General features: G+C 37.5%; 1 protein-coding gene across 1 annotated transcript in view; it reads right to left on the bottom strand.

The window, feature by feature from the left end:
* PRDM10 (PR/SET domain 10) overlaps positions 1-12582 on the bottom strand; it is a 118212-nt gene that overhangs the window by 34129 nt on the left and 71501 nt on the right. Inside the window, exons 9-11 of the mRNA XM_081280058.1 lie at positions 11396-11599; positions 5809-5881; positions 3341-3458 (exon numbers count right to left, since the gene is read on the bottom strand). Coding sequence (XP_081136184.1) covers positions 3341-3458; positions 5809-5881; positions 11396-11599 — 395 coding nt within the window. The remainder of the gene's footprint in view (positions 1-3340; positions 3459-5808; positions 5882-11395; positions 11600-12582) is intronic.

Here is a 12582-nt window from a genome sequence, read left to right as displayed (position 1 = left end):
TGTATATCAGCGACAGACCCTCTGAAATGGAAATGAGGACAACCACTCCATTCACAATATCCTCAAAAACAATAAAATACTTGGGAATCAACCTAACAAAAGAGGTAAAAGACTTATACAATGAAAACTACAGAACCCTAAAGAGAGAAATTGAAGAAGATCTTAGAAGATGGAAAAATATACCCTGTTCATGGATAGGCAGAACTAACATCATCAAAATGGCGATATTACCAAAAGTTCTCTATAGGTTTAATGCAATACCAATCAAAATCCCAATGGCATTTCTTGTAGAAATAGAGAAAGCAATCATGAAATTCATATGGAAAAATAAAAGACCCAGAATAGCAAAAACAATGCTAAGCAGGAAGTGTGAATCAGGTGGTATAGCGATACCAGACTTCAAACTATACTACAGAGCAATAGTAACAAAAACAGCATGGTATTGGTACCAAAACAGGCAGGTGGACCAATGGTACAGAATAGAGGACACAGAAACCAACCCACAAAAATACAACTTTCTTATATTTGATAAAGGGGCTAAAAGCATGCAATGGAGGAAGGATAGCATCTTCAACACATGATGCTGGGAAAACTGGAAATCCATATGCAACAAAATGAAACTGAATCCCTTTCTCTCGCCATGCACAAAAGTTAACTCAAAATGGATCAAGGAGCTTGATATCAAACCAGAGACAAGGCATCTGATAGAAGAAAAAGTTGGCTACAACCTACACACTGTGGGGTCGGGCTCCAAATTCCTCAATAGGACACCCATAGCACAAGAATTAATATCTAGAATCAACAAATGGGACTTGCTCAAACTAAAAAGTTTTTTCTCAGCAAAAGAAACAATAAGAGAGGTAAATAGGGAGCCTACATCCTGGGAACAAATCTTTACTCCTCACACTTCAGATAGAGCCCTAATATCCAGAGTATACAAAGAACTCAAAAAATTAGACAATAAGATAACAAATAACCCAATCAACAAATGGGCCAAGGACCTGAACAGACACTTCTCAGAGGAGGACATACAATCAATCAACAAGTACATGAAAAAATGCTCACCATCGCTAGCAGTCAGAGAAATGCAAATCAAAACCACCCTAAGATATCATCTCACTCCAGTAAGATTGGCAGCCATTAGGAAGTCAAACAACAACAAGTGCTGGCGAGGATGTGGGGAAAAGGGTACACTTGTACATTGTTGGTGGGACTGCAAATTGGTGCAACCAATTTGGAAAGCAGTATGGAGATTTCTTGGAAAGGTGGGAATGGAACCACCATTTGACCCAGCTATTCCCCTTCTGGGTCTATTCCCTAAAGACCTAAAAAGAGCATGCTACAGGGACACTGCTACATCGATGTTCATAGCAGTACAATTCACAATAGCAAGACTGTGGAAGCAACCTAGATGCCCTTCAATAGACGAATGGATAAAAAAAAATGTGGCATTTATACACAATGGAGTATTACTCTGCATTAAAAAATGACAAAATTATAGAATTTGGAGGGAAATGGATGGCATTAGAGCAGATTATGCTAAGTGAAGCTAGCCAATCCCTAAAAAACAAATGCCAAATGTCTTCTTTGATATAAGGAGAGTAACTAAGAACAGAGTAGGGAAGAAGAGCATGAGAAGATGACTAGCATTAAACAGGGATGAGAGGTGGGAGGGACAGGGAGAGAGAAGGGAAATTGCTTGGAAATGGAAGGAGACCCTTAGGGTTATACAAAATTACATACAAGAGGAAGTGAGGGGAAAGGGAAAAATAATACAAGGGGGAAAAATGAATTACAGTAGAGGGGGTAGAGAGAGAAGAGGGGAGGGGAGGGGAGGGGAGGGGGGATAGTAGAGGATAGGAAAGGCAGCAGAATACAACAGACATGAGTATGTCAATATGTAAATCAGTGGAAGTGTAACTGATGTGACTCTGCAATCTGTATACGGGGTAAAAATGGGAGTTCATAACCCACTTGAATCAAAGTGTGAAATATGATATATCAAGAACTATGTAATGTTTTGAACAACCAATAAAAAAAATTAAAAAAAAAATTCCTGCCTTAGTCTGCCAGGTAGCGGGAACTACAGGCACATGCTCTCTACTCACTCTTAAGTATGGAAAATTCTAAACACACACAATACCATTATCACACCTAAAAAAAAAATCAGGTAATTGCTCAATATTATTATATCTAGTCAAAATTCAGATTTTCCTCATTTGTCTCAAATTTCTTTTATCAGATAGAAAGTGAACACTTTACTATGTGTCATACACTATGCTTGGCACTAAAGATATCAAGTTAAAGGTGATCTTATCCTCAGAATTTAGCAGAGGCAGCAGGCGTGTAAGTCAAAAATCCTAATATAATATAAAAAATGATACAATAGAACCATGAAAAGTGGGAAAACCTAGGAGTAAATATCTTGAATCTCATTGCATCCATCACCTTCAGATATTTATCCCCAAGGTCATATCTCAGACCTGTCATCCTCAATACAATCCCACTGCCCCTGTTTCCACAAAGGCCCATTCTGACACACTATCTCCTACCTCTCCAGCTCACTCTCTCCAATACCCAATTTCAATAACCCTTCCACCCCCATCATCCCCCAGTCCAATCCTTCCTTTGTCCATAGCACACCTCCAAGGTCATTCACTGCAATCAATACCTTGTATTTTCTCTGATCCCCATCCCAGTTGCTGCTTCTTTGTTGTCACTGTGTTGGATGCTCTCAGCAAAACCACATTTTTTTGTAACCCAGTTCCCTGCCTGCACTGCAGCAGCTGGATGGGGCTCGAAAACAACATACAGTCTTGCTTGTAGTCTCTCATTTTATGACTATGAACCTCATATGGACATTCAGTGTTGCAGGCAACTGTACAGTACTTCCCTAGAATATTCTCTTTCCCACTTTCCTAAGTGAGGTTTCACACCATCTTGTATCTTTCCAAATTCTTTAAGTGGACAATCCTACATCTGTCCCATCTAATCTAAAGAACACTCTTTCCTCACCTAAACTGTTGCAATAGTTCTGACTGAACTCTGGGTCTTTACTCTTACTCCAATATGCCCTTACCCTGATGTTTAAATGCTATCTGAAGGATTCCTATTTCATAATCTCTAGTTAAGGGAGACTTAACTGAAGTAAGGGGATTTTCCATTGTTGGGTATTGGTTATGCTAGAAAAGCAATAAACAGTAAATAAGGAAGGGGTTAGTTATGAAAGACAATCCTCAATAGCTACCTAACTGGTTACCTGTGTAAGCATACACACTCATTAGTCTATGTACAAAAATGATTCCAAACCTGATTTGTGAGCCTTTGTCCTCATACATACCTGCTAAACACATCCAGTTTCTCATCATGAGAATTGAGATGCTGCTGCAATTGCTCTGAGCTTATAAACCGGCGGTTACATTCATAGCAGGGCCAATTCTTCTCTTGCTCTCGAAGAACTACAGTCACAGGAGAGAAATCATGAAAGCTGATGATCAACAGACACCAGGAAAACTCAGATGCCTGTTATCTCTGCCATTCTTATCTTCCTGCAGACAGTATCTGCTATTTGTATGACTTTCTTGTTATAAAATCAAAGACTAGAATTTGGCACAGAGGTGAGTTATAGGCTCTTATTTTCTGACACATTCATGCAGGACATCAAAGGAACAACACACTCACACCACTCTACACACACACACCCTTCACCCAGAAAGAGAGAAAGCACTGTAAGGAGATCTGTATTTAGATAATCCAGTGATTCAGATCCAAGTTTCATAATATTCCTTTTCTTTTATGGTACTGGAGATTGAATCCAGGGGCAAGTTTTACCACTAACCTATATTCTAGCCCTTTTTATTTTCATTTTCAAACAGGGTCTCTAAGTTGCTGAGGGTCTTGCTAAATTGCCCAGGATAGATAGATTTAAAGGTGCAATTCTCCTGCCCCAGCTTTCTGAGTCACCAGAAATACAGGTATGCACCACTATGTCCCGCCCAAGTCTCATAATTTAAGGGTATATTTTATCACAAATAACTTAAAAATCAAAGTCCAATATAATGACTTCAGTAAAATGTTTGGAAGTAACTCCTAAAGCTGAATATATGCATAACATAGGACCCTGTAATTCCACCCCTAGATGTACACCTAAAGGAAATGTGCACACGTGTTCACCAAAGACATGTACAAAAACAGTCAGAGCAGGCACTTTTTAAACAGCCCAAAACTACGAACAATCCTGATATAAGATAAAGAATCTGGCCAACCTTAGTCTCTGGCTCCTGGGAGGAAAGCTCTTAGTAGCTGGAATTTCCTGAGTGACAGAAGTGCCTTTGTTATCATCATGACCCCTCCTCCTACCTGAGTTTATGCTAAGGAAATGACTCAGAGTCAGGGGTAGCAGTGTCAGAAAGTTCAACCTTGTGATTAGGTTGGTGCTTTGCCAGGTGCTTGGCACACACCTGTAATCCCAACCACTTTAGAGGCTAAGAAGAGAAAATCACAAGTTCAAGGCCAGTCTGAGCAACTCAATGAGACCTTGTCTCAAAATAAAAAATAAAAAGGACTGGGATAGAGCTCAGTGGTAGAGCACCCCTGGCTTCAATCCCCAGTACCACACACACACACAAAAAAAAAGGGTTGGTGCTTTGAAACAGTTAATACCAGCCCTACCTCCCAGAGGAGAATGAGAGCTAGAAATTGAGTCCAATCACATGACCACTAATTCAGTCATGCCTATATAATAATGTCTCAATAAAAACTCTGAACGGCAAAGCTTAAATGAGTTTCTATGATTGGCAATGATATATCAATGTGCCAGGAGAATGATATATCCTGAGAGGACACAGAAGCTTCATTGGGGACCCTCCTAGACCTCACCCTAGTTCTCTTCATTTGGCTAATCCTGATATATATATCCTTTATAAAAAACTGTGATCATTAAATAAAGTGTTTTCCTAGGTTTTATTGAGTCATTCTAGTTAATTATCAAACCTGAAGAGCAATAGAGAGCTCCCTAAATTATAGCTAGTAGTATAGGTAGGTTGGGAACCACGGAGCTTGCATCTGATATCTGAAGCGAGGGGACTCTTAATGAAAACTGTGCCCTTAACCTGTGAAATTTGACCTAATTCTGGGTAGTTACTATGATAATTGCATTGTACAATCAAATCTACAGCATAATAGATAAATAAATGGTTATACATTTATACAACAGAATACCAAACAACAATAAAATGAATAAATTGCAAGCATATCCAATAATATGGATGAACCTCACAATACTGAGTAAGATGCCCAGACACAAAAAGTGTATATATCATTCTATTTATGTGCAATTCAATAACAAGTAAATCTTATGTGTGGTATTGAAAGTCAGGAGAGTAATCACATTTGGGAACTTACATGTGTTCACTGTAAAAATTCATCAAGCAGTATACATAATAATTTGTTCACCTTTTTATATAGAGATGGCATTTCAGTTAATATTTACATTAAAGATAAAGTGAATGCCTGCTTTACCATGTCCTCAAAGATGTTCAAGTCCAGATAAGAATTGTCCTCTGATCTAGGTTCTAATTTAGTATTTGCAGGCTTTTATTATATTAAATACTATTTTCTAGCACCCATGAAAGAAATGTAAATATGTCATTGTAATTTGATCCTACAGTTAGATGGAGGTGTGTAGCTCTAAGAACCTGGAATATCTTCTGAAATACACTGAAATGAAAAAATTAGAGGTTGCATGAAGATGTAACATATACAACTTAGAATTCATGTAGAAAATATACAATATAAAAGTCCAACCACCTTTCCTTTCTTCCTCAGAAATGTCATGAATTTTCTGGTTCACAAACTCAGCATAGGATGCAGCATACCACACCTGCAAGAACCAAGGACATCAAGAATTAAGGAACATCACCAGATGTGCTTTGCATGCTTACATTATTTCTCCTGTTAAATGAAACAATTCAGGCTTTTTCACAGCCCATTTAAAAAAAAAAAATCACACTGTGAGCCTGGCTCCCCAACACCCATCTGGCAGATCATCTGTCAGGAAGTCAAGACACATTGCTTGTTTTTTTTTCCCTTTTTAAAAATTTTGTGTTTTTTTTTAAATTAGAATAACTCCATAAAAACTTTATTCATAGTCTCTTCATCTAGATAAAACAGCCTCTTCTGATTTGTAAAATAATAATAATAATAATAATAATAATAATAATAATAAAGCTATATTTAAACACAGATTTGAATACAGCTGCAATCATAGTGGCTGCCACCAAATAGCTCACACTGTGATCACAAATGGGACTGTACCAAACACTTCCACATTCTCCCAGGGCTCTTCTCTCCTACACCAATGATAGCTGTTTCTCTCCTACCCCAATGGCTGCTTCTGCTCACTCACCTTAGCTGGCTCCTCTTCCACCTAACCTCCCAATATTAGTGCTCCTCAAAGCTTAATTCAAGTCCTGAGCCTTCTTATTTTTCCCTCCACTGATCACATCAATTTCTAACCACTCTATACTAATGATACCCAAATTAATATCTTCATCCCAGATGCCCCTTCTCTGATCACTCCAAGTGTATTCTATTTCTGATCTGATATTTGGGATATTTCACAAACAGCTTAAATTTAACATGCCCAGAATGGAATTCTTGATGCTTCCCAACTCATATCTCCACCTCTACCTATCTTCTCATTTCAATTGCCTCACCTTCCCCCCAAGTGCTCAGACTTAAAACCTAAAAGGTATCTTTGGTTTCTCCATTTGCTTCTGTAATCCTTCAGTAGAACTGTCACTTCCTCAGGTGTTCTCCATCTCTGCTTCTTCCACCTGGAGGCATGCCACCACCATCTCTTGCCTTCAAACTAGCCTCCCTTTTTCCTTGCAATCCACACAGGAGCCAAAGTCTTCTTAAAATAATTGTCTTCTTAAAACACAATTGAATTTGTTTTACCAGAAATGGCTTATTTCATAATAAACCTGAAATGTTCATGATAATCCTCCAAGGGCTCCATGATCTCCTCTATCTTACTAAGAAACCTCAGCTCCTCTTTGCCCGCCTTTAGGCCAAGATGGCCTACACTCAGCAACTCAAACATGCCCAGTGCCTTCCCATCCAAGTCTTTGCCCTTGTTGGCTCACCCCCTGGAGTGCAAGGTTCTTCTCCTTTGCTCTTCTTATAACCCTCTGCAGGACTGGTCTCTTCTCATTCCCAGTCCTCAGCCTATCACCTCTTAAGCAAGGCTTTTTCTACGAAGCACATCTAAATTGGTCCCTTTCCCGTTATTTGCTCTTTCTGCACCATGAAACTTAACTCCTATTGGATATTATTTGTTTGTTTACATCTTTCCGTCCACTTCCCCCCTAGAATGCAAGTTCCCTGAACACAGGGAAACAAGCTTGTTTTTTTCCTACTGTCTGAAACACAGTAGGATTTCAACTTATTAATCACTAAATGACTTAATCATATGTAACTTTTATAGAACATTAATTTAAATATAAGGGAATATTTATAAAGGCAGACTTCATTTTGAATGGTGGAGTAATATTATGTAGAATCTGTATTCCATAATTGACTCAACTGTGCCCCTATGGTTGTACTTTCAGGTGGTTTATATTTTGCTATTACAAACACACACTAATCCATCAATTCCAAGATGTACCTTTTTTTCATATTTAACATCTCAGAAATCAGAAAGCATCTCCCACTCTGGCTGGCACCCTACAATTGCTGCCATGATGCAGCACTCAGAACCTGCACAACACTCCTGCACAAGTCTGGCCCAGCTCTCTGCACTGTTCTTACCTCATTCAGTTATAAGCCCCCTTTGGGTTCCATGACTTGTTGACACCTGCCAAGCACTGCAAATGAAGGCCAAAAAAACTGCCATTTCCCTCAGAATAAGAAAAAATTTCAAAGTGGTTAAGAGACTGGTTAGCATTCTACAGGCCTCTCATTAAGGCTTCATTCAGTCAGAACTGTCAGAAACTTCCTACTGACTTGATCAAAAAACACTTCGCTTCCAAGGGCCCGTGATTCAATTTAGGAAAAAGACACAGATGAATTCAAATGAATGTGAAAGCACAATATTCAAACTTGATAGGGGTATGGCTCAGTGGTACAGCACAAGTGTCAGGCCCAATTCCAACCACCATGCATACAAAAAGTTATGTGGTATGGAACAAGATCCCAGAGGCAATGGTGGAATATTTTTTTTTATTACCTTTATTTTTTTTATTTTGATGTGGTGCTGAGGATTGAACCCAGTGCCTGACACATGCCAGGTAAGCACTCTACTACTGAGCAACGTCCCCTGCCCTGGACTATTTATTTTTAAAAGATTGTGAGGAGTTGGGATATGGCTCAGTAGTAGAACAAAATCCTACCGCATGTGAGGTCCTGGGTTTGATCCCAGGCGCAAAATATATATGTAAATATACATATAATAATATCAAAGACTGGAAATATACATATAACAATATCAAGGACTGGGGATGTGGCTCAGGGGTAGAGTATTTTCACAGCATGCATAAGTACCACACACACACAAAAAATATATCATCAATATCATCTTAATGGAACAGAAGATGGCAGAAGACAGAAAAGCAAAAACATGAGGCCTATACTTATAATCCCAGGTACTTAGGAGGATTACAAGTTTGAGGCCAGCCTATGTGACTTAGTGAGACCTTGTTTCAAAATAAAAATACAAAAAGGGCTGAGGAGGTAGGTCAGTGGAAGAGCATTTACCTCAGATGCAAGAAGCCCGGAGTTCAATCCCCAGTACTGCCCCCCAAAATCACAGACATCATGATGTAAACCAGTGATTGAAAGGGGAAAAAGTGACAATGCATAAAAAGCAGTTTTATATCTTAACTTTTTACCTAAGTATGCATTTTCATGCATGCACAAGGATGATATGATTTAAAAATTATTTCTAATTAAATCTAAAATAGCTCTTTTGATAAGTATAAAGTAACCATGTTTATCAATTTAAAAAATGCAGGCAGGGTAAGTGGCTGGACCAGCAGAGGTGGGTACAAGGCCAATTCTGGGTGCTTGGGATCCCCATTATGAATAAAAGGAGAATACGGCTGCGAGAAATAGCAGGAGAAAACAAGCTGGAAGATGGTGGGAAGAATAATAGTAGCCATGTAAAGACCGTTTTTGTTTTGTTTTGTTTTGTTTTGTTTTGTTTTTTAAAGCTGACTGGATGTCTGCCAAAATGTTCAAGTCCACCAAAAGAGAGGCACTGTTGTGACACTAATGAGAGATCATGACACAGCTGTCCTTGGTTGGATTTCTTTTTAATAATGTGTGACCTTCATCTTTGATCCCCTGATCTGCATTACATTAGATAACATTTCATGTTTTAATTTAATCCCATTTTTAAATTTTTGGTGTATATTTTGGAACATCTCATTTCTCAAAGCTTAGCACATTGATTTCCTTTAAGTGATAATGAATTTGCAAACTGTCGTCTTCATGTTCTACATTATAAATCATTTTAGTTTTAAATACACACACACACATAGATAAATAAAAGTTTAAGCATTTAAAAATAGTTTAATTGGGGACATTTTTTTTCTTTTCTCTTTTGTCCATTCTGGATATGAAACCCAGGGTCTCATACATGCTCACTCTACCTTTGAGCTATAACCCCAGCTGCACCAAACCCTCATGCTCTATTGGGGAATGAACTTTACCACTAAGCTACATTTCCAGCACCTTTCCTTATTATTTTGAAATAGAATCTCATTATGTTGCCCAGGCTTATCTCAAACTTTCAGTCCTCCTGCCTCAGCTTCTTAAGTCACTAGGATTACAGGCATGCATCACCACACCTGGATTAAGGGTTAATTTTTTTTTTTAACATTTCTTTTCCTTTTTTAAATAGAGTCTATTCTTGGTATTTGTTCATTTGTCCATCTGGATGTAGTTAAGTTGAAGATATACAACTCTTTGTCTCAGTCAACATACTTAAAATCTTTTACCCTGTATTACAAATACTTCCCCATTTTCTTATTCCTTCTATCTGTTGTTTTGGTTGTTTTATTATACTCAACTATTAAATTCCTATTTAATTATTTCTATTCATCCTAACCTCTACAGTTACACTTACTTTTTTACAAGAGAAAACAGAGCTAGAGTAAGTTAGTTCAGTGGTGCAGCACTGGAATAGATGGCATGAGATGTTAATCTCCTTTGACATTCTTTTTACATATTTTCTTCATGGCTGGTGGATTATCTAGCTGATGGTTTCCAAGACAGAGGTTTTGCACCTTTTGAATAAAATCCAGGACTTTGTTCTCCCACTAAAGAGGAGCAATCAGTTTCTAACATTGACACACTATGCAATTCAGTGTTCATGTACTGATATAATCATTTCTCATCTATTTTGTTATTTACCTCAGGAAGTTAAAGAGTACTTTGGCCCCCCTCTTTTGTCCATGTTCCTAATATATGCTAAAGAAGGAAGGAAGGAATCTTGGGCAGGAAGAGTTGCTTATTGATCAAGCACTTGCCTAATGTGTAAAGCCCTGGGTTCTATCCCTAGTAGCATAGAAAAGAAAAAAAAAAAAGAATTTTTCTTTTGGAATCATACCAAAATTTCATTATGTCATCAAATGTCAATATTTAGACAAATTCTAACAGGGTTACCCCAAAAATACTTATTTCTGAAATCAGAAGTCAAAGAATTCTTTGAATAAAATGAAGTATTCAGATAAAGAAAAGGAATCTTGCCCATCCATCTGAATTTTATTTTATAAAATCCCACATTTCACAACACATTCTTCTTTAGTTATGTATAAATGACATTATGTGATACTATCTTTAATTACCCCCTCACAAATATCAGTCAGCTCCCCATACAATCACTTTCTTATCCCCAGACCTAATGCCTTTCTGTTGGCTCTTGATGAGAACAGAGCCCATCTACTTCTCATTGTTTTATTTACAAGACTATTACCAATCTGTAGTACATAGTACAGTCAGCCCTCTATATCCATGGATTCCCCCAACTGCTGATCGAAAATACTGTCCAAAAAAATTACATCTGTACTTAATATACAAAGTTTTTCTTGTCATTAGCCCCTAAACAATACAGTATAAAAACATTTATATTGCACTTATATTTTATTAGGTACTATAAATAATCTAGAAATAATTTAAAATACATGGGAGAATGCGTAAGTTCTATGCAAATATTACACCATTTTACATAAGGATCTTAGGGGAATCCCGGAACCAATTTCCCCTAGGGATGGCTCCAGAGGTAAATAAATTACCAGTAAAGAACCATTTTAGTAAGAATCATACTTACTAGAAGGAAAAAATTAGGATATGTTCTTTTTTAGCAGAGAGCCCTCCAGATCCAGCACTATACCTTCAGTTCCTGCTTGGGTTCCACATTCTTTATCGTTGTATAATATACATGGTGGCCATATTGGTAAGCCACCAGGTTCTGCTCCAGGTGGTTTTGGGCTGGACGTACAAACATCATCCAGTTACACAGGGTCTCATCAGACAACTCAAACCATAGGTCTTCATGTAAATCCCTGTCTTTTCTGTCCCCTTTATCAAGAGAAACCTGCAACCAAAGAAAAGGTAAAGACCCACACCAAAAAACAAAACCTTCAATATACTATTAGCAATAATATACAAAATATTTCTCCTTAAATTAACCATATATCTTCCCTTTGTATCTAGAAAGATACTAGAATTGTGACTTACCAAACATAAAGAGAAAGAAAGGATACTTCCTGAAACCACTCTTACCTATAGGAGAATTACATGGCAAAATCTAAAAGTTCACCATAAAACTATATAGCTTTAGTTAATATCTCACAAAACTAGCACAACCAAAAATGCTGTAAATAAAAATCAAGCATAATACTCTCCACTTCATTATAATTTGCATCCTTTGGAGATTCAACTGTATCCATTTATAATATTCAGCCTAAAGACAGGTAATATTCTTGCTTGGAGATCTTGAGCATTAGTTTAAAAGAAATCCTCCCTACAACAGCAGCTAATTTCTCCAAAATACATTTCAGATATTCTCCCCTTCTTACTGCCCTTTCTTAGTGCTTCAGAGTAGCTATTCAAAACAGCAGATAGTAAAGAGGGTTGGATAGAAGCAAAATCATTAAAAGTAAAGAATGCAGATCAAAATAAATATTCTTCAACATACAGCAAACTTATTTTTTGTTGTTTTGGGGTAGGTTTCTTGTTTGTTTTTTGTTTTTGTTTTTGCAATGCTGGGGATCAAACCCAGGGTTTTGCACATGCTAGGTAAGAGCTCTACTACTGAGTAACAGCCTAGCCCCAGTGAACAATTATTTAACAGAAAAAATTCAAACCGAACCTGTTTTAATATTGAAAAGTGGGCTATTTTGCAAACATTAATGGCACACAGCAGATTACATACATCAATGTAATTTTCTGTATTCCAAAGTACTGTGTTTTGGGGGTGGGGTATCGCTCAGTTGATAAAGTACTTACCTTGCATGCACAGGGCCTGGGTTCCATCCCCAGCATCAAAAAAAAAAAAAAGTATCCAAAGTATTTTGT

Source organism: Spermophilus citellus (genome assembly GCF_964194105.1).
Source record: "Spermophilus citellus genome assembly, chromosome: 2".
NCBI classification, from domain to species: Eukaryota; Metazoa; Chordata; class Mammalia; order Rodentia; family Sciuridae; genus Spermophilus; species Spermophilus citellus.
The sequence above is the reverse complement of the archived record's forward strand: the minus strand, read 5'-3'. Positions and strand labels throughout refer to the sequence as shown.